Consider the following 18,884-nt stretch of genomic DNA (forward strand, 5'->3'; position numbering starts at 1 on the left):
TACAGGTGCGAGCCACTGGGCCTGACTGGATTAATTGCTTTCAAAAGCAGCACCAAGTGACCTCAGCGGATCAGCCACCCACTCTGGTTTGCGGCCTGTCACACTGATTTTGTACCTTCTGTGCCGTCCGGTTCGGCCTGCTCCTCTCGCTGCTTCTGCTTGAACTTCATGTTCCCATAGTGCATCACGGCTCCCGTCAGCTTGTAGAGCCCAGATTTCTCTTCTGGGGTGAAGCCCAGGATGTCAATGGCGCTCTGGCATGGAAAGGGCAGCACGTCAGCCGGTTGGCCCCAGTGATGGAGGGGGAACACCCACCCCTTCTGTTGGTTCCACTTACATCTGTAGCCAGCAGCTCCTCCGCATCGTCTATGCTGGCCACGAGGATCTCCCCCTGGCTGATGAACGGGTAGTCGTAAGGGTTGGTCGTAATAAGCAGCAGCTCTGAAATGACGAATCGTTCCAGGAGGTCATGCGGATGCAAAGAAAAAACCCACCCAGTGAGTGTTTTGAGCTCCTGCACCCTGGGCTGGAACTTTTACCACTGGATCCCAAATTGAACTTAACATTAAAAATCTTTTTTTTTCTTTTTTTTGAGACAGAGTCTCGCTCTGTCTCCCAGGCTGGAGTGCAGTGGCGCGATCTCGGCTCACTGCAAGCTCTGCTTCCCAGGTTCACGCCATTCTCCTGCCTCAGCCTCCCGAGTAGCTGGGACTACAGGCGCCCACCACCACGCCCGGCTACTTTTTTGTGTTTTTAGTGAGACGGGGTTTCACCGTGTTAGCCAGGATGGTCTCGATCTCCTGACCTCGTGATCCGCCCGCCTGGGCCTCCCGAAGTGCTGGGATTACAGGCGTAAGCCACCGCGCTCGGTCAACATTAAAAATCTTTTAGGCAGCTCCACAATTCGCGGGCTGTCATGGAAAATATGGTCCAGGGAAGACTTCTCAGTCTCCCACACAATGGAGAGGAAGGACCCTAGGGAGAACCTTTAAATTCCCTTGCCTTGCATGCTAATGATGCCTATCAGTGTCAGCTGGGAGAAGTTAATAGGGAAAACTGGCTGAGTGGGGGTCAGGACAAGAGCCCACCCATTTGGTATAATCATAGCCTTTTCTAAAATCTGTTGAAATGCTGCAGCCTGTTTCCAAGCTGGAGACCAGAAGGCTGAGCAAACACAGCCAAAGAGCAAAGAAAGCAGTGTGCACGGAGACCACTGTGAAGGGTGGACAAGGGGAGTGCATAGTACCTCCATGGGCTTCCTTACTCTGTTTGCTTTGGTGGCGCTTTTGGCCATAGATTGTTTCTGTGCCAGAACACAAGGGGGCGCCAAAGGACAGTTAGATGTTCCGTTGCTCAGAAGGTTTTTATAAACCAGAGCTAGTCAGGAGTGGTCTGTTCTTGTTACCCTCTGTTTGATTAGGTTTTTCAAATTGGCATGTGACTGCCCAGATAGTCACATCCCATTTCTAAAATAAACTTTTCCTGGCCAGGTGCAGTGGCTCACACCTGTAATCCCAGCACTTTGGGAGACCAAGTCGGGCAAGTTGCTTGAGCCCAGGAGTTCAAGACCAGCCTGGGCAACATGGTGAAACCTCATCTCTACAAAAAATACAAAAAGTAGCCGGGTGTGGGGGCATGTGCCTGTAATCCCAGTCACTCGGGAGGCTGGGGCTGGAGGACTGCTTGAACCCGGCAAGGTCAAGGTTGCAAGTGAGCTGTGAACATGCCACTGCATTCTAGCCTGGGCAACAGAGGGAGACCCCATCTCAAAATAAATAAATAAAATAAAATAAACTTTCCCTGTTGACTGTAGAGTAACCATATGTAGATACAACTCTCCTCAGTCTAGCGATCACAGTCAAACTGCCTAAAACACCAGCCCCACTGGTGACTTCCTCACCTATGAGTTCAGGCTTCTTATTAGAAAGTATCTGGTAGAAGATGTGGTAGCTTCTTTCAGCCTTCAGCTGGAAAGTGACTCTTGATTTTTCCAGCAGATCTGGAACACAAACACAGGACTCTCTTTCAAACAGTCCCCAGTTACTCTGAGACGCCATTGAATCTCCATGGATCTACTTACAAGTTTCAATATCTGCAGAGGCCAGCTTCCCAGTGGTTCCAAAATGGATTCGGATGAACTTGCCCTGTATGGGGCGGGATTCAGGAGGAGACCAGATTCCACCGTGGCCCAATAGTTCCTATTCATCTCATGGGTGATGTGAATAAGAGCCTATTTCCCCTAACATTTCTGTTTTGTTTGGTTTTGTTATGTCTTTGAGACGGAGTCTCGCTCTGTCGCCAGACTGGAGTGCAGTGGCATGATCTTAGCTCACTGCAACCTCTGCCTTTCGGGTTCAAGCGATTCTCCTGCCTCAGCCTCCCGAGTAGCTGGGACTACAGGCACGTGCCACCACACCTGACTAATTTTTGGATTTGTAGTAGAGACGGGGTTTCACCATGTTGGCCAGGATGGTCTTGATCTCTTGACCTCGTGATCTGCCCGCCTCGGCCTCCCAAAGTGCTGGGATTACAGGCGTGAGCCACCGTACCCGGCCCCACCTACAGTTTGAAATTAGATATGTCCTTCCTCTTCTCCCTTCTTCTCCGTCCAGTTTGGGGTTTCTCCTTATTTCTTTTTACTTATCCCTTTTATTCTATGCTCCTCCCCCACCTCAACATATCTAGTCAACAAAGTAATTAGAGTGATTGTTTCAAGGTGTAAATCAAACCATATCACTCCCTGGCTTATAGAATCCCTCAGTAGCTTCCTCTTACACCTAGAAAGGAATTCAAGCTCCTTCTCATGGCCTATGGCTCCCAAATGACCAGTTCTCTCTCTCTCTTCCACCTCATCTCATGGAACTGGCCCCCCTGCCCTCCTCCCTACAACCACACAGACCCTCTGTAGGTGCCCTGACTGTACCAGGCCCTTCCCCGTGTCAGGGACTGCCCTTGTCCTTCCTTCGTCCCCGCTCCTTCCTGTCATTTTAAGTTGGGCTCCTTCTCACGCTGTAACTCTCAGCTCCTGTGCCAGCCCTGCAGAGAGGCCTTCCCTGCCCACTCTGCCCAAAGCAAGCCTGGGCCCCAGTTCCTCTCTCACACATGCTGTTCATTGAACTTAGCCTGAATTTATCTTTATCTGAAATGGTCCCATTGGGTTGTTTTGTTTTTCATCATCTGTCACCTCTGGTCTCTACACCCTTTGAGGACAGGGCTCTTGCCTATTTTGTGAGACACAAAGCAAATTCCATCTTAACCAAACTCAGACTCACGAAACGGGAGGAGTTGTCATTCCTCACGGTCTTGGCGTTCCCAAAGGCCTCCAGCAGGGGGTTGGCGCTGATGATTTGATCTTCCAGCGTCCCCTAATGCAAGAAATTGAGGGAAGAAGAGGAAACTTTTTTTTTTTTTTAAAGACGGAGTTTCGCTCTTGTTGCCCAGGCTGCAGTGCCATGGCACAACGTTGGCTCACCGCAACCTCGGCCTCCCGGGTTCAAGCAATTTTCCTGCCTCAGCCTCCCAAGTAGCTGGGACTCCAGGCATGCGCCACCACGCCTGGCTAATTTTGTACTTTGGGGTTTCTCCATGTTGGTCAGGCTGGTCTCAAACTCCTGACCTCAGGTGATCTGCCTGCCTCGGCCTCCCAAAGTGCTGGGATTACAGGTGTAAGCCACCGTGCCCGGCCTGAGGAAACAGTTATTTATTTATTTATTTATTTATTTATTTATTTATTTATTTGCTGAGACAGAGCTTCGCTCTTGTTGCCCAGCTGGAGTGCGATGACACGATGTTGGCTCACTGCAACCTCCGCCTCCCGGGTTCAAGTGATTCTCCTGCCTCAGCCTCCCGAGTAGCTGGGACTACAGGCATGTGCTACTATGCCCAGCTAATTTTGTACTTTTAGTAGAGACGGGGTTTCTCCATGTTGGTCAGGCTGGTCTCGAACTCTCGACCTCAGGTGATCCGCCTGCCTCGGCCTCCCAAAGTGCTGGGATTACAGGCGTGAGCCACCGAGCCTGACCTGAGGTAACATGTTTTTAAGCCACAAAATGACAGTAAAAAATGATCACCCGCTCTGCCACTCTGGCTTGCCCTGATAAATCCCTACCCTCCTTGACTTTTCCAATCCGAGGACCAACCAAATCAGCAGTACGTCTTACTCAAAACACTTTTGCCATTTTGTTATATTTGGCGCTACAGTTGGGGGTCTCTTGACTGAACATTCCTTTAACACTTCAATCCCTTGATTCTCCAGTCAGTTGTCCGTATTCACTTCATGCTGCTGTAATACATTTGTTTCAAAAGGCCAGGATAGGCTGTGAGTCACTCACATTGGTATATGTGATTCTGCTATAAAAGAACAAGCTCACTGAGCTGTCTGCAGATTGACCTTTAAAGTTTAGCCCTAGAGCCTTGTCTTCTAAGAAATCCCGGGATCTAGTCCTACAAGATCAACTCCACACTGTGTTGTCTAAGCTGACTGGCTGTCCTTCAAGATAGTAAATCCTAGCCTGCCCTCCATTCCCTGAAGAGCGGGGAATGTGAGGGCATTTGGCCCCCCTCATTCTGAGGTTAAGACCACAGTTAAAAGTGGAAGCAAAGCAAGCCCTGCTCTCCCATCCATACCTTCATTTTGGAGTCCTTCTTCTTGGCCAGGTCCCCAGTAGCTGCAATTGTTGCAAAGTACTGGATGACCCGCTTGGTGTTCACGGTCTTTCCTGCCCCGGATTCTCCGCTGTGCAGAGTGATCAAAAGAGAGAGAAAGAAACAAGTTTGTTAGTATAAACAGGCTTTCCAGGATGTCGTACTGAGGCCTGGGCATGGTCTGAGCCACCTCTGACACACACCCACCACACTAATGTGACAGACCACTTGAGAAGGCAGAGGCCCAGGGCACAGGTGCCACAGCCACTTGCTCAGTTGACCCAAGTATGGGTAATTCCATTTTTCTGAGGCCTTATGCAGATCTTCCTGCCCATCCCCAAATCCATCTTTTCATTTTTATTTCTTTTTTTTTTTTTTTTTTTTTTTTTTGAGATGGAGTCTCGCTCTGTCACCCAGGCTGGAGTGCAGTGGCGCGATCTCGGCTCACTGCAAGCTTCGGTTCCCAGGTTCACGCCATTCTCCTGCCTCAGCCTCCCGAGTAGCTGTGACTACAGGCGCCCGCCACCGCACCCAGCTAATTTTTTTTTGTATTTTTTTTTAGTGGAGACAGGGTTTCACCGTGTTAGCCAGGATGGTCTCCATCTCCTCACCTTGAGATCCGCCCGCCTCGGCCTCCCAAAGTGCTGGGATTACAGCCGTGAGCCACCACGCCCAGCCTGATCTTTTTATTACAGACTCTGCTCCAAACACTTTCTAATGAACAGAATAGAGCCAGTGGCACATTTGGTCACAGCTATGAAACCATTCTATGCCATGGATACTTACGTGATCAGAATGGACTGGTTTTCACGATCTGCCAGAGAAGAAAATAAAATAGAGTTGATGGCGATATAAAAAGAGCTTCCTGATTCGACCCAACTCTGAAGCAGCCAGAGTTAAATTGCACAATTCCTCTTCCATTTTTTGTTTTAGCCTCAGGTGGAAATCTGAAGAGCCTCCATCTGCTTTTTATTTTATTTTATTTTTAATTGACAAAGAATAATTGTATATATTTATAGGGTTCAATGTGATGATTTGATATATGTTTATATGGTAGAATGATTAAATCAAGCTAACTAACAAATCTATCACCTCACATACTTATTTTTTTTGTGGAGAAAACATTTAAAATATACGATTTTAGCCATTTTGAAATATACAATGCATTATTACTTATCAGAGTCACCATTCTGTGGGACAGATCACCAGCACCGATTTCTCCCATCCAGCTGTATCCTTTGGTCAATATCAAAAGCCTCCTTCTTGAAACTGAGACTCAGAGAGGTCAAGTCTCTACTCAGAATCAGCCAGTGGTAGCCGGGTGCGGTGGCTCACACCTGTAATCCCAGCACTTTGGGAGGCCAAGGCAGGCGGATCATGAGGTCAGGAGTTTGAGACCAGCCTGGTCAACATAGTGACCCCTGTCTCTATTAAAAATATAAAAAATAGCCGGATATGGTAATGCACACCTGTAATCTCAGCTACTCGGGAGGCTGAGGCAGGAGAATCACTTGTACCCAGGAGGCAGAGGTTGTGGTGAGCCGAGATCGTACCACTGCACTCCAGCCTGGGCAACATAGCAAGACTCCATCTCAAAAAAAAAAAAAACAAACCGCCAGTGGCTTCTCGTTCTTGTCAGATTAGGGTAAACGATATAAAATGGTCAGTTCTGGCCGGGCGCGGTGGCTCAAGCCTGTAATCCCAGCACTTTGGGAGGCCGAGGTGGGCGGATCACGAGGTCAGGAGATCGAGACCATCCTGGCTGACACGGTGAAACCCCGTCTCTACTAAAAAATACAAAAAACTAGCCGGGCGAGGTGGCGGGCACCTGTAGTCCCAGCTACTCGGGAGGCTGAGGCAGGAGAATTGCGTGAACCCGGGAGGCGGAGCCTGCAGTGAGCTGAGATCCGGCCACTGCACTCCAGCCTGGGCGGCAGAGCGAGACTCCGTCTCAAAAAAAAAAAAAAAAAAATGGTCAGTTTTTAGTTTTGACCCATGAAAACGTCCATTTCCGTTTTGCATGTTCTAACTTGCATTAAATCCAAACTTGTCACGTTGGCATGCAGGGCCCTACATGTTGTGGCCCCTTTCTGCCTCTTTTGGCTCCTTCTTCCTCCTTTCCCTGTGCTGAACACCAGATGGGGTCCGGCCTGGGACCAAGGGGCAGCTGCCACACGCCTCATGCAATGCCTGCTCCAGCACCCCGTGCTTCCTCCTGGGAGACTCACCAGTCAGCATGAACTGATAGGCGTTGTCAGAGATGGAGAAGATGTGGGGCGGGGCCTCCTGGCGCTTTTTGCCTCGGTAGCCTTCCACCACCTCAGGGTTGTACACCGGCAGCCACTTATAGGGGTTGACAGTGACACAGAAGAGGCCCGAGTAGGTCTGTAGCAGGAAAAACATGTATGTGTGTATATGTATGTATGTGCATATGGAAAATCCCTTGCCATTATTATTATTATTATTATTATTATTATTATTATTATTATTTTGAGATGGAGTGTCACTCTGTTGCCAGGCTGGAGTGCAGTGGCACAATCTCGGCTCACTGCAGCCTCCACCTCCCGGGTTCAAGTGATTCTCCTGCCTCAGCCTCCAGAGTAGCTGGGACTACAAGTACGTGCCATCACGCCCGACTAATTTTTGTATTTTAGTAGAGATGGAGCTTCACCATGTTGGTCAGGATGGTCTCGATCTCTTGACCTCATGATCCGCCCACCTCACCCTCCCACAGTGCTGGGATTACAGGTGTGAGCCACCGCGTCCGGTCGCCTTAATTATTATCTTATGTTTCTTTGGGATAAACTTATAAAGGGGGGAAGCTACCATTCCTATTTATAGTGAGGTACTGAGACTCAAAAAGGGGAGTAGGGGACCCTCCCACAGTTGGTAAGTCACAGCGCCCCGTGACCAAGCCTGGCCCCCGCTTCCCTGCTCTCCGGCTCCTGGTCCTCCTCCCCATCTTCCTTCTTCCTGCCCCATCCACCTCTTGCTTTCTTGCCTTCTTTCTCCTCTCTCTTTGTCTTTTGTTCACCAGCTAGGCAAGCAGTCATCTTCCAGAATCCCGCAGCCCACACACATACCTCTGCCTCCCTCCCCCGCCCGCATATCTAATGCCCCAGGGAAACCACGGCAAAAGCCCTTGCTGACATAGATCATCCAGGATGTGTAACGGTCCTTCAGGTTGTACAGCACGGCTGGCTCGTTCAGGTGCGTCAGCATGGCCATGTCCTCGATCCTGTCGAACTTGGGGGGGTTCATGGCATACACATCCTCTGGTTTGACCACCAGGGTCTAAAAGGGAAGAGGCACAGTGCTTCACTAAGATTGTCTGCACGTCTTGTCTGCTGCCCCAAGACACTCTGGAGCCAAGATGGAAGAGCCCAGCCCTAGAGCAAGCCCAGCTCACGGCGAGAGGAGGAAAGGCCATGGGGCGGCTTGTGTGGTGCTGATGGAATGGGGTTTGTTTCTGTTACTCGGGGCTGTCTTTTTCCTCCCCAGTGGGCCTGAGGTGAGAAATGGATGTCAGAAATGAGAAAAGAGGATCTCTGTGGGTGATGTGGGCGACGGTGGCTGGGAACGGGGCCAGCGGGAACCTCTCAGCTCAGTCCGTAACACTGCCTGGACCAAAATCCAGCTCCAGCAGCTGACTCCAGCATCTGGCTCTTTCCTGTCTACTGAGAGAAAATGACCCGCATGTCCCCTGCAGTCGTGAGGCAGGAACCAAAGAGAATGAGGGAGGGCCACTGGATCGCCAGGCTGGTGCCCACAGATCGCCAACATTCTGAGCTCTCTGAAAGCAGCTGTCCGGCCCCTGGCTCTGGCCCACGTCTTCCCCCTTCACCACCCAGCCCCAGCATGCTTAGGAAATGGCCCCTCAGCTGCCCTCCCCACCCCTTTCCTGCCCTTTCTGGGGTCAGAGTGTTAGAAGTCAGGCAAACGGCACCATGAGGCAGAGCAGTGGTTCCCAGCACCTACCCTTCTCTCAAAAGGAGAAACCCCCACACCCTGGGGCTTCCCAGGGCTGGAGGACCTCAGGCACAGGGGCTGGGGAACTTGTCTTCCTCTCCCCTGCTCTGTCCTCACTCCTTTTTCTCTGTGACCTCCTCTGAAATGGTCAGTTTTCCTGGTTTCGTCTCTGGACAGTGTGGATGGGAAACCCGCCTTTTTCTCTCCCTTCAAGCAGGGATTCATTCAAACCATCCCAGCCAATGGGCCCTCACTGTCTATGATGGTCTCTTAGGTTTGTCTTAGATTATCATTCACTGTATCTAGCTTCCCTGATGTGTTCGGAGCCCATTCTTAGCTCTTTATCTGAAATACACAGAGAGCCACCTTCTGGGAGCTCCAATGCTGGTAGACCTGCAGGGTGGTTTTTAATGCCTTTTTCCTTCATGCCCAACCCAATGATACTATTTCCTTTACTTGTCTCTTTTCTTTTTCCTCTTTTAAGTTCTTTCTTTCTTTCTTTCTCTTTCTTTCTCTTTCTCTCCCTCCCTCCCCTTCCTTCCTTCCCTCCCTCCCTCCTTCCTTCCCTCCTTCCCTTCCCTCCCTCCCTCCCTCCCTCCCTCCCTTCCTCCCTTCCTCCCTTCCTTCCTTCCTTCCTTTCCTTCCTTTCCTTCCTTTCCTTCCTTTCCTTCCTTTCCTTCCTTTCCTTCCTTTCCTTCCTTTCCTTCCTTTCCTTCCTTTCCTTCCTTTCCTTCCTTTCCTTCCTTTCCTTCCTTTCCTTCCTTCCTTCCTTCCGACATTTCCAGATTCTCCTGATCTGGATTTTAGAAACTAGTGAGGTCCAGAATTCCTCGCAGCACCCCCACAATGGCTTGGACCAGAATGTAGTGGGCTGCAGTGCTCATCACTTTCATGATACAAGGAAGCTGCTATTTCATTGAGCTTGTGGTCCCCTAGGACCCGTAACACATTTTCCTTATTTCCTTAGTTAGACGGCCATTGCTAGAAGAATTTGGGACAAATCTAGGCTACCAAAGGAGAGTGTCCTAAAACAGCTGTCATTCATGTTGAACTCCCAACTCCACACCCTTGGACGCGTGGAGCTGGGCCCCTCTGGCCTACAGTGAACATGGACAAAAATACCTGAAAACTAATTGTTTTAATCAGCCACAGCCAGACTATTCCCACCCTGGAACCTGAGGCCAGTATTCACTCTGCTTTCTCCGAGGACACCTGGGAAGCCCCAGGCTACGTGGTATGTGGCATTCCAGTGCCGGAGCCACATCTGGAAGTGGCTGGGGTTGGGCAGATGCATATCCCAGGCAAGCAGGTATGACCAGGTGGAGGGCCAGCAGCCTGTGGAGGTGCAGAGTCTTACCCTGTTGTCCTCAGTTTCCACGGTGACCTTCCCATCCTGAGAACTCTTGATTTTCCCCTTGGCGTATTCTTCCTTTGAGTCCACCACAAAGCAATACGTCTTGGCATCAAAGGGCTGGTTCTGAGCCTCGATCCGCTCCTTTTCTGACTTCCGGAGGAAAGGAGCGGCTATGCCGAACACTTCCGTTTCAGTGTCGCTGCTCATGGTGTCAGCTGGAAGGCAAACCCATCCGGTGAGCTCAGCTGCCCCCTTGCTGGGCACCCGGCGGCTCCAGGCCTGTCTCAGCCTCCACCCTGTCCTCCTTCAGCCACAGGAGCCCTCAGCGTCAGGGCCCCAGGAAGCAGGCTGTCCTCATGCCTCGAGGAGCTCCACCCCAAGGGCTTCATTGCTGGGAAATCACACGGGTGCATGTTTATTGAGGGGCTACTCTGTGCGACAGGCTTACAGCCTATTTAACCCAAGCTTCTCAAGCATCTGAAGCTTGAATTGGCAATAAGGGGCCTTGGAAGTGAGCGCTACTCTTGGGACCACCTTTTCCGCTTCTGTGACACCCAGGTGTTGCTGAGGGAACATTTCAGAATAAACACCATTAAAAAAATAAATGCCTTCTTCAAAGAGAGTGTGCTAATGGCAAAGAGGAAAGATATTTTTGAACCATTTCAATGAAGGTGGCTACATGCTCGCATGAGGGAACGTGCCTTTTGCTTCCTTGGGTTGCTAAGAACAAAAGCAAGCATCTGACATCAGCATCTGTTTGACAGTCCCCCAAATGCCACCTCCTCTCCTGCCTGACCTGTCCTTGTCTTTTTTTTTTTTTTTTGAGACGGAGTCTTGCTCTGTCACAGGCTGGAGTGCAGTGGCATGATCTCAGCTCACTCCAACTTCCGCCTCCCGGGTCCAAGCGATTCTCCTGCCTCAGCCTCCTGAGTAGCTGGGATTACAGGCACCTGCCACCACGTCCTGCTAATTTTTGTATTTTTAGTAAAGACAGGGTTTCACTATGTTGGTCAGGCTGGTTTCGACCTCCTGACTTCCTGATCCGCCCGCCTCGGCCTCCCAAAGTGCTGGGATTACAGGCATGAGCCACCGCGCCCGGCCATGACCTGTCCTTGTCTAAACATGCTAATTCCTCGGTCCCTCTGTGCCCTTATAGCCGGTGGGAGGAGGGGGGAGCTGGCAAGCTTGGATTGCCTGGAGACCTCCAATGGCCGAGGGACAGGGCCCAACTTCTCACCTGAGAGTCCCACCTGCACGATGAACAGAAGACAGCAGCAGCCAGGAGATCCCGGACCTGGAATAATACGCACATACACAACTTAGCGGTACTTGGGGTGGCTGCGTCCATGTAGAATCGGCTTCTGATGAGTTATCTAAAAAGGATAAAGGGGCCGGGCGCCATGGCTCACGCCTGTAGTCCCGGCACTTTGGGACGCTGAGGCAGGCGGACGGCCTGAAGTCAGGAGTTTGAGACCAGCCTGGCCAACATGGTGAAACCCCGTCTCTACTAAAAATAAAAAATTAAATTAAATTTTAAAAAGCTGAGCGTGGTGGCAGGTGCCTGTAATCCCAGCTACTCTGGAGGTTTAGGCAGGAGAATTGTTTGAACCTGGGAGGCGGAGGTTGCAGTGGGCCAAGATTGTGCCATTGCACTCCAGCCTGGGCGACGAGAGCAAAACTCCATCTCAAAAAAAAAGACAAAGGACTAATACTTTAAAGAGGCAGGCCAGAAGAGCAGATGGCACGTGACCCACAGGAAGCCAGGCAGGGAGGAAAAGCCCTCAGCTGCGTAGAAATCTGGTTTCTCCCAGCCTGCACCGGTGCCTTCTTCAGTCTTCCTGACTCCTGTTTAGAATCGGACGGTAGGGACTGCATCCCTGCTAAAAAGCCTATGGTTCCAGGGTAGGGGGAGGTCTCCTTGTCTGTGAACTGGTGAAATCTCTGAGATTAATTTACACACAATGGTCACAGCCAGTGTGGTCTTGAGAGGACAAGACACCTGACAAATGTACAGCCCAGGTGGGGAAAGTGAGGGCAGGGTGAGGCCCCCAGTCCCGTTGACCCTTCATGAGTCACCGAGGCAATGGGAGAAGGTCAGGCCATGGCAGCTGGGCCCACGGGGCATGCAAAAGGATCCTGCCCAAGAGGACACTTGGAGAGGAGGACAGGGGAGAGGGGGTAGAGGAAAGAGAACCTGCAGGGCTCCTGCTTGGGGGAGGTGCTGGAGCCAGAGGGTGCTGGGTATTTGGGCCCAGGGAAAGCTCGCTCTCTACACCTAGCTTATCCTAAGAAAACTCAGACAGGCATGAGGTGCCACCTCACCAAAGTCGGGCGGGGATAGGGTGCCACGCACGGGGCTCCTCACCAAAGCCTGGCAGGGCCAGGGCGCCACGCACAAGGTGTGGATGTGCCCACCGGGTGGGTGTGCTCCAAGCAGCTGAGACCTAGAAGAGGAGCCTGTGACTTACCTCCGCCCACAAGCGAGCCACAGAGGGCTGGCCACTCCCCGGGGCTTTTATAGGCCATTGGTAACCCCCACGGCTCATTCCTTCTCTATATTTGGAAAGAGGATGAGCGGCCCCCCAAGCCGAGAACCAGCTTCTTCCACATGTATTTTGGTCGTTGCCAAGGGAAAGGTATAATTAGAAATGAGCAGGATCCATCACCATTTTCCGACAGCAGAATGTCAGGAGCTTGGAATGCCGTTCTCTGAACTTGGGGCCGGTGCTCCCTCACCTGATGGGATGGGATGGCCTCACTTCGAGGGGGGGGTGGGGGGCAGCCGCCTCCGTTCTCAGGCGGTCATCACCCCCCCGAACACAGCGCCAGCCCCTAGCTCATGGGGACCGAGGACTGAAGTCGGGGGCTTGCTTAGAAATCTCATCACGTGGAAAAATGAATAAGACTGAGGATGAAAAGTTGAAATCCTTTTGGAATTTCGAGCAAGATTGTGTCACAAGCTTGGGTTGTGATTGCAAAATCTGTGCCAGGAATAATTAATAATAATAATAATAGCAATAATTCTCCTCCCCGCCTTGCCCTCTTCTCCCTTCTCCTCCTTCTACTCCTTTCCTTCTTTCTATTCTCCTAAGTACATTCTGGCTCATTAGTGTCATTATTAACTTAATTCTTTCTGAAGCTCTAATAAGACCAGCAAGTGAATTAGTGACGTGGGGCCCTGCCGCCAGCTCATATTCCCAGCGACAGCTGCCTGAGGACCTGTGGCTATTAAGATAGATGACCAATTAGGAAAGATCAGCTGCTGGCCGGGATGGGGTAGGGGGAACGGCGGTGGCCTGCAGAGAAAGGGCGGACAAGGGGGGACTGTCTAACAAATGTGGTCATTTCTAAATCAGGAGTGGAAAAATAAAGCCTCAAGAGAAGAGTAAAGTATGTCGGACGCTTTTGCCCATTCTCGTCCTACTTTTTTTTTTTCTCGACAAATCTTTGGGAAGATAGTTGGGTGGGCATCCTGTGGTTACTTATTCTAATAGAACTGTTTGTCCATGTTTCCCATAGAAACCGCCCTTTCCGTACACAGCAGTACCAAGCCCCGATGCGGAGGCCACTCCATGAGATGTGCGTGGGACCGGGGAGGCAGGGCTGCGGTCTCAGGGCGAAGGCACTGCACTCTGGCTCCTACACGCAGTGCTTCAAGAAGACGCAGAGGAAACAGAAGATGCAGCCTTTATCCTTAATGGTTTGTATTCTAGATGATGAATCCTGTGGACACTACAGACTCATTTACAAAATTGAGGCGATTTCACATCGAAGCAGCACATGTTTGTGAAGCGCCTGTTCAGTGAATACCAGGCAAGGCCAGTGGCCGCCAAGGGAGCCAGTTGGGCAGGGCTCACTCCCCCCTTGCCTGCCCACCAGCCACTGAGCATTGCCCCTGCCTGCTGCCCTCTCTGTCCAGGTGAGACTGACATGTCCATCCTTGGAGCCCCTCCTTATCCAAGGAGAGGGTAACTGTCACTCCTAAAGTGTCCATCCATGTCGTGAAGGGAGTGGTCCCCTGGGGCTCTGCCCTGTTGGCCCAGTGATGCACTGGCTGAGGCTGCTGGTGATTGGGGGCTGTCTCCTTGGGAAACCTGGTCAGGATGGCCATGGACAGGTAAATATCACTGAGGTGGTGTTAACAAGCTCCGAGGGGTCAGGGGACAGGGCGAGCGGTCCTGGCTACATCTCCAGCAGTGGTGTATGCAGGGCAGGCTGTGGGTGGGGTGGGAGTGGGTGTGGGTGCTTACAGTTTCTACGTCAACACTCAGACATGTTGTTAGGAGGAACTGTGTGGAAATGAAACGGGGCAATTTTGCTTTTTCCCTTTTGCGGTGACCAATGTACTCGTCTATCTATATAACTACATTCATACTCACCTCCAGGAGACAGAAAAGAAATATTCCATTCAATATTTCTTTCAGTTCCCTTAAGAGAGAACCCATATTACATCAGGACCTAACACAAGCTCTAAAATGCTGATGGCTTCTTGCCTGGCTTTCCACACCGTCCTTCCTTCCTTCTCTTCATCAGAATTCTTCATCTTCAGCAAACAAATATAAGTGAATCTAGGAGAAAATGTCGTAGACTCCCAGAGTGTTCAGCTGTGAGATCTTGGCAGTTTCTTTTAGTCTGGATCATTCCTTCTATCTTATGTATTTGTTTTTCAGTCATGTAAATATCCCTGGACACTTTTTATGTGTCAGGCACAGAACCCGGAACTTTCAGGGAAATCCACATGGAGACGGGCTGGTCCCTGCCTTCAAAGAGGCGTTCGTCTCTAGGGGTAAGAAGAGGAGGATGCATTCCCCCAGATGAACTGTGTGGTACAAGATCAAAGGTGTTGAGTGGGCCAAAAAGGCACCCATGCTGAACGAACCATGGCGTTGGAATGAGGGAGAAAGAACATCCCGCTGAACCATCTCCTTGGCTGAACTGTCTCCTTTTCAGATGAGGAAACTGAAGGCAGGAGCCGCAGGAAGCTTGCTGGAGGCCGTGAGAGGAGGGCCAGCGTCAGGGATGGAGGTCAGCTCTCCAGGAGAAATCGCACGGTGGCTGGAAGGGACGGCACCCACCGTAGTCTGGACAGCAGTTGAAAAGCTGGATATCAGGAATCACAAAGTCTAGTCATTTGGAAACGTGTCTTTAGGAGAGGTGAGAACTGCATGTACTTCCGTAGCAGCAGGTCGGAGCAGGAGGAGCATGGAGCTGAGAGTCCGACAGGCCTGGGTGTGGGTCCCGGCTTGCCTGCTCGCACACCACGTGATGGCAGGCAGTGTGCTTCTTTGCGCCTTCGTCTTCTCCTCTGTAAAATGGGGGTGACCTACCTGCCTCCCAGACTAGTTATGTGCATTCAGCAGCCTATCCGAGCATTGCACACACCATGCCTCGCGCTGTTTGGTACGTTGCAGGTATTTGCCAGGTGTAAGTTTTCTTCTCTACCTGAAGATTACAGCACAGTACGACTGGTTTTCTTAATGAGAACCCTGAGTAAATTACACTGAATATATGTCTTATTGAGATGGGGAGGAGGAAAGAGACATGTAATACTAAAAAAAAATTTCTGGCCTAGTGCGGTGGCTCACGCCTGTAATCCCAGCACTTTGGGAGGCCGAGGCGGGCAGATCATGAGGTCAGGAGATCGAGACCATCCTGGCTAACATGGTGAAACCACGTCTCTACTAAAAATACAAAAAAAAAAAAAAACAAAAAAACATAGCCGGGCGTGGTGGCATGCACCTGATGCACCTGTAGTCACAGCTACTCAGGAGACTGAGGCAGGAGAATGGGGTGAACCCAGGAGGTGGAACTTGCAGCGAGCCAAGATTGCGCCACTGCACTCCAGCCTGGGCAACAGAGCGAGATTCTGTCTCAAAAAAAAAAAAAAAAATTTCTATCCAGCTGGGCATGGTGGCTCATGCCTGTAATCCCAGCACTTTGGGAGGCCAAGGCAGGTGGATCCCTTGAGGTCAGGAGTTTGAGAATAGCCTAGCTAACATGGTGAAACCCTGTCTCTACTGAAAAAAAAAATACAGGCCGGGCATAGTGGCTCACGCCTGTAATTCCAGCACTTTGGGAGGCTGAGGCGGGCGGATCACGAGGTCAGGAGATCGAGACCATCCTGGCTAACACGGTGAAACCCTGTCTCTACTAAAAAAATTACAAAAAATTAGCCGGGCGCGGTGGCGGGTGCCTGTAGTCCCACCTACTCGGGAGGCTGAGGCAGGAGAATGGCATGAACACGGGAAGCGGAGCTTGCAGTGAGCCGAGATTGCGCCACTGCACTCCAGCCTGGGGGACAGAGCAAGACTCCATCTCAAAAAAAAAAAAAAACAAAAATTAGCTGAATGTGATGGTGGGTGCCTGTAATCCCAGCTATTTGAGAGGCTGAGGCAGGAGAATTGCTTGAACCAGGAGGCAGAGGTTGCAGTGAGCCGATATTGTGCTACTACACTCCAGCCTGGGCAATAGAGTGAGACTTTTTTTTTTTTTTTTTCGCTCTTGTTGCCCAGGCTGGAGTGCAATGGTGCTATCTTGGCTTACTGCAACCTCCACCTCCCAGGTTCAAGTGATTCTCCTGCCTCAGCCTCCTGAGTAGCTGGGACTACAGGCATGTGCCACCACGCCTGGCTGTTTTTTGTATTTTTAGTAAAGACGGGGTTTCACCATGTTGATTAGGCTGGTCTTGAACTCTTGAACTCCTGACCTCAGGTGATCCACCTGCCTCAGGCTCCCAAAGTGCTGGGATTACAGGTGTGAGCCACCACGCCCGGCCTGAGACTCCATCTAAAAAAAAAAAAAAAAAAAAAAATTCCGTCCAAGGAGAAAAAACTTGAAGAAGAGAGCCTCTTGCTTCTTCAAGAGGCAGCTTCCGGGGTGACCTGGACCCTCTCTTGGAATTCCTCCTCTGATGAACAGGGGGCAGATTACTTAGTGGTATATTATTAGCTGGCTTTTGGGAACAGAAGGAGCCCTTCTTCTTTCAGCCATCACACAGCCAGGGATAATCCCCACAGCCAGGGCAGAGAGCTACATTTATCCCTTGATGGGCTGGAAAATATACGTATTGGGTCTCAAGAATGCAGGCCGGCTCGGCAGGCAATGAATCAGGGGCTGCCCTCTCCTTCACGATGCTCAGTCACTTCCTGCCCAGCTATTTTCTCCGCCGCCGCCGTTTGATGTTCAGTCCTGAGAACGGACACTGGGGCTCCCAGCCTCTCAGCGGCATTCCCAGGCCTGCTCTCTGCCAGGGCATGAAATCAGCCTTGGAGAGCCCATGGCTCCTGGATCGAGTGCCTTCTCCATGCCCCACTGCGATGGGGATTAGGTGTCACTAGAAATGAGGAACTTGGTTATCCTGAGCTGAGACCATTCCCTGGCACTGAGGGTGAAGGGTGGGGGTCCTAAGCCAAAATGCCCAGAGTCCCAAGAAGAAATTCAAGCAGAGAGAGAGGCCATAACTCTCCTTTTAGTTCAATTCAACTATATGCACCTTCCCCAATTTTCTTTTTTTCTTTCTTTCTTTCTTTTTTTTTTTTTAGACAGGGTCTCACTCTGTCACCCAGGCTGGAGTGCCGTGGCGCGATCTTGGCTCACTACAACCTCAGCCTCCCAGGGTCAAGTGATTCTTGTGCCTCAGCCTCCTACGTAGCTGGGATTACAGGCAGACGCCACCATGCCAGGCTAATTTTTGTATTTTTAGTAGAGACAGGGTTTTGCTGTGTTGGTCAGGCTGGTCTCAAACTCCTGTCCTCAAGTGATCCACCCGTCTTGGCCTCCCAAAGTGCTGGGATTACAGGCAGGAGCCACTGCGCCTGGCCCCCAACTTTCTATCCTGAAAAATGTCAAGCATATAGGTAAGTACAAAAAATAATAAATGAACACCCATATCTAAATGTGACCACTGTTAACACTTTGCCGGTTTGCTTCCTCCCTCTCTCACTTCTCCTTCTTTCTCTGTAGCTAAGTCTTACTTTGCTGGGACATTTGAAAGTAAGTAGGAGACATTATGCAAATTCACCCTTAAATATGCAGTATGTATCTCCTAGGATAATCTCCAAAATGCCATTGTTTACCTAATAAAATTAACAATAATTCTATATCATCTCTTATGCAGTTTGCATGTAAATTTTTCCAGTTCTTCCAACAATGGAATAACTGGGTTCTCCTTACCCGCCAAGTAAAGATGGAACCTTCCTTTAGGCATTATACTCGGTGGTTATGTCTCTTTAGTTTCTTTTAGTCTGGATCATTCCTCCTATGTTATTTATTTATTTATTTATTTATTTATTTATTTATTTATTTATTTTTCAGTAATACAAACATTACTGGGCCCAGGCACGGTGGCTCACGCCTGTAATCCCAGCACTTTGGGAGGCCGAGGCAGGTGGATCACCAGAGGTCAGGAGTTCAAGACCAGGCTGGATAACATGGTGAAATCCCGTCTCTACTAAAAATACAAAAATTAGCCTGGTGTGGTGGTGGGTACCTGTTATCCCAGCTACTCAGGAGGCTTGAGGCAGGAGAATCACTTGAACCTGGGAGGCAGAGGTTGCAGTGAGCCGAGATCATGCCATTGCACTCCAGCTTGGGCGATAGAGCGAGACTCTGTCTCAAATAAAATAAAATAAAATAAAAATAAAATAAAATAAACACGATTGTGCATTTTATGTGCCAAACACAGAACCCAGCACTTCCGGGGAGGTACAGGTGGAGATGGCCTGGTCTCTTGTCTTCAAGAAGGCGTTCGTCTCTAAGGGTGAGAAGAGGAGGACGCATTCCTCCAAATGAACTGTGTGGTACACGATCAAAGGTGTTGAGGGGATCAAACAGGCACACATGCTGATGGCGTTCAAATGAGGGAGAAGGAACATCTCGTGGGACAAGGTGGCCCCAGGGAGGGAATGCAAGGGCACTC

General features: G+C 50.5%; 1 protein-coding gene across 3 annotated transcripts in view; it reads right to left on the bottom strand.

The window, feature by feature from the left end:
* MYH3 (myosin heavy chain 3) overlaps nucleotides 1-12,497 on the bottom strand; it is a 29,917-nt gene extending 17,420 nt beyond the window's left edge. The window contains exons 1-12 of one of the 3 annotated variants that reach the window (XM_045376299.2): nucleotides 12,436-12,497; nucleotides 11,205-11,261; nucleotides 9,971-10,182; nucleotides 7,795-7,938; nucleotides 6,873-7,029; nucleotides 5,431-5,458; nucleotides 4,627-4,735; nucleotides 3,273-3,365; nucleotides 2,081-2,144; nucleotides 1,901-1,999; nucleotides 338-441; nucleotides 116-254 (exon numbers count right to left, since the gene is read on the bottom strand). In XM_045376299.2, the coding sequence (XP_045232234.2) occupies nucleotides 116-254; nucleotides 338-441; nucleotides 1,901-1,999; nucleotides 2,081-2,144; nucleotides 3,273-3,365; nucleotides 4,627-4,735; nucleotides 5,431-5,458; nucleotides 6,873-7,029; nucleotides 7,795-7,938; nucleotides 9,971-10,182; nucleotides 11,205-11,261; nucleotides 12,436-12,493 (1,264 nt within the window). In that variant the 5' untranslated portion in view covers nucleotides 12,494-12,497. Of the gene's footprint in view, nucleotides 1-115; nucleotides 255-337; nucleotides 442-1,900; nucleotides 2,000-2,080; nucleotides 2,145-3,272; nucleotides 3,366-4,626; nucleotides 4,736-5,430; nucleotides 5,459-6,872; nucleotides 7,030-7,794; nucleotides 7,939-9,970; nucleotides 10,183-11,204; nucleotides 11,262-12,289 lie in introns of all 3 variants that reach the window. The other 2 variants (XM_045376300.2, XM_015437645.3) reach the window with 2 other exon arrangements.
* Nucleotides 12,498-18,884: the final 6,387 nt, after the last annotated feature.

This window comes from Macaca fascicularis, chromosome 16 (genome assembly GCF_037993035.2).
Source record: "Macaca fascicularis isolate 582-1 chromosome 16, T2T-MFA8v1.1".
NCBI lineage: Eukaryota > Metazoa > Chordata > Mammalia > Primates > Cercopithecidae > Macaca > Macaca fascicularis.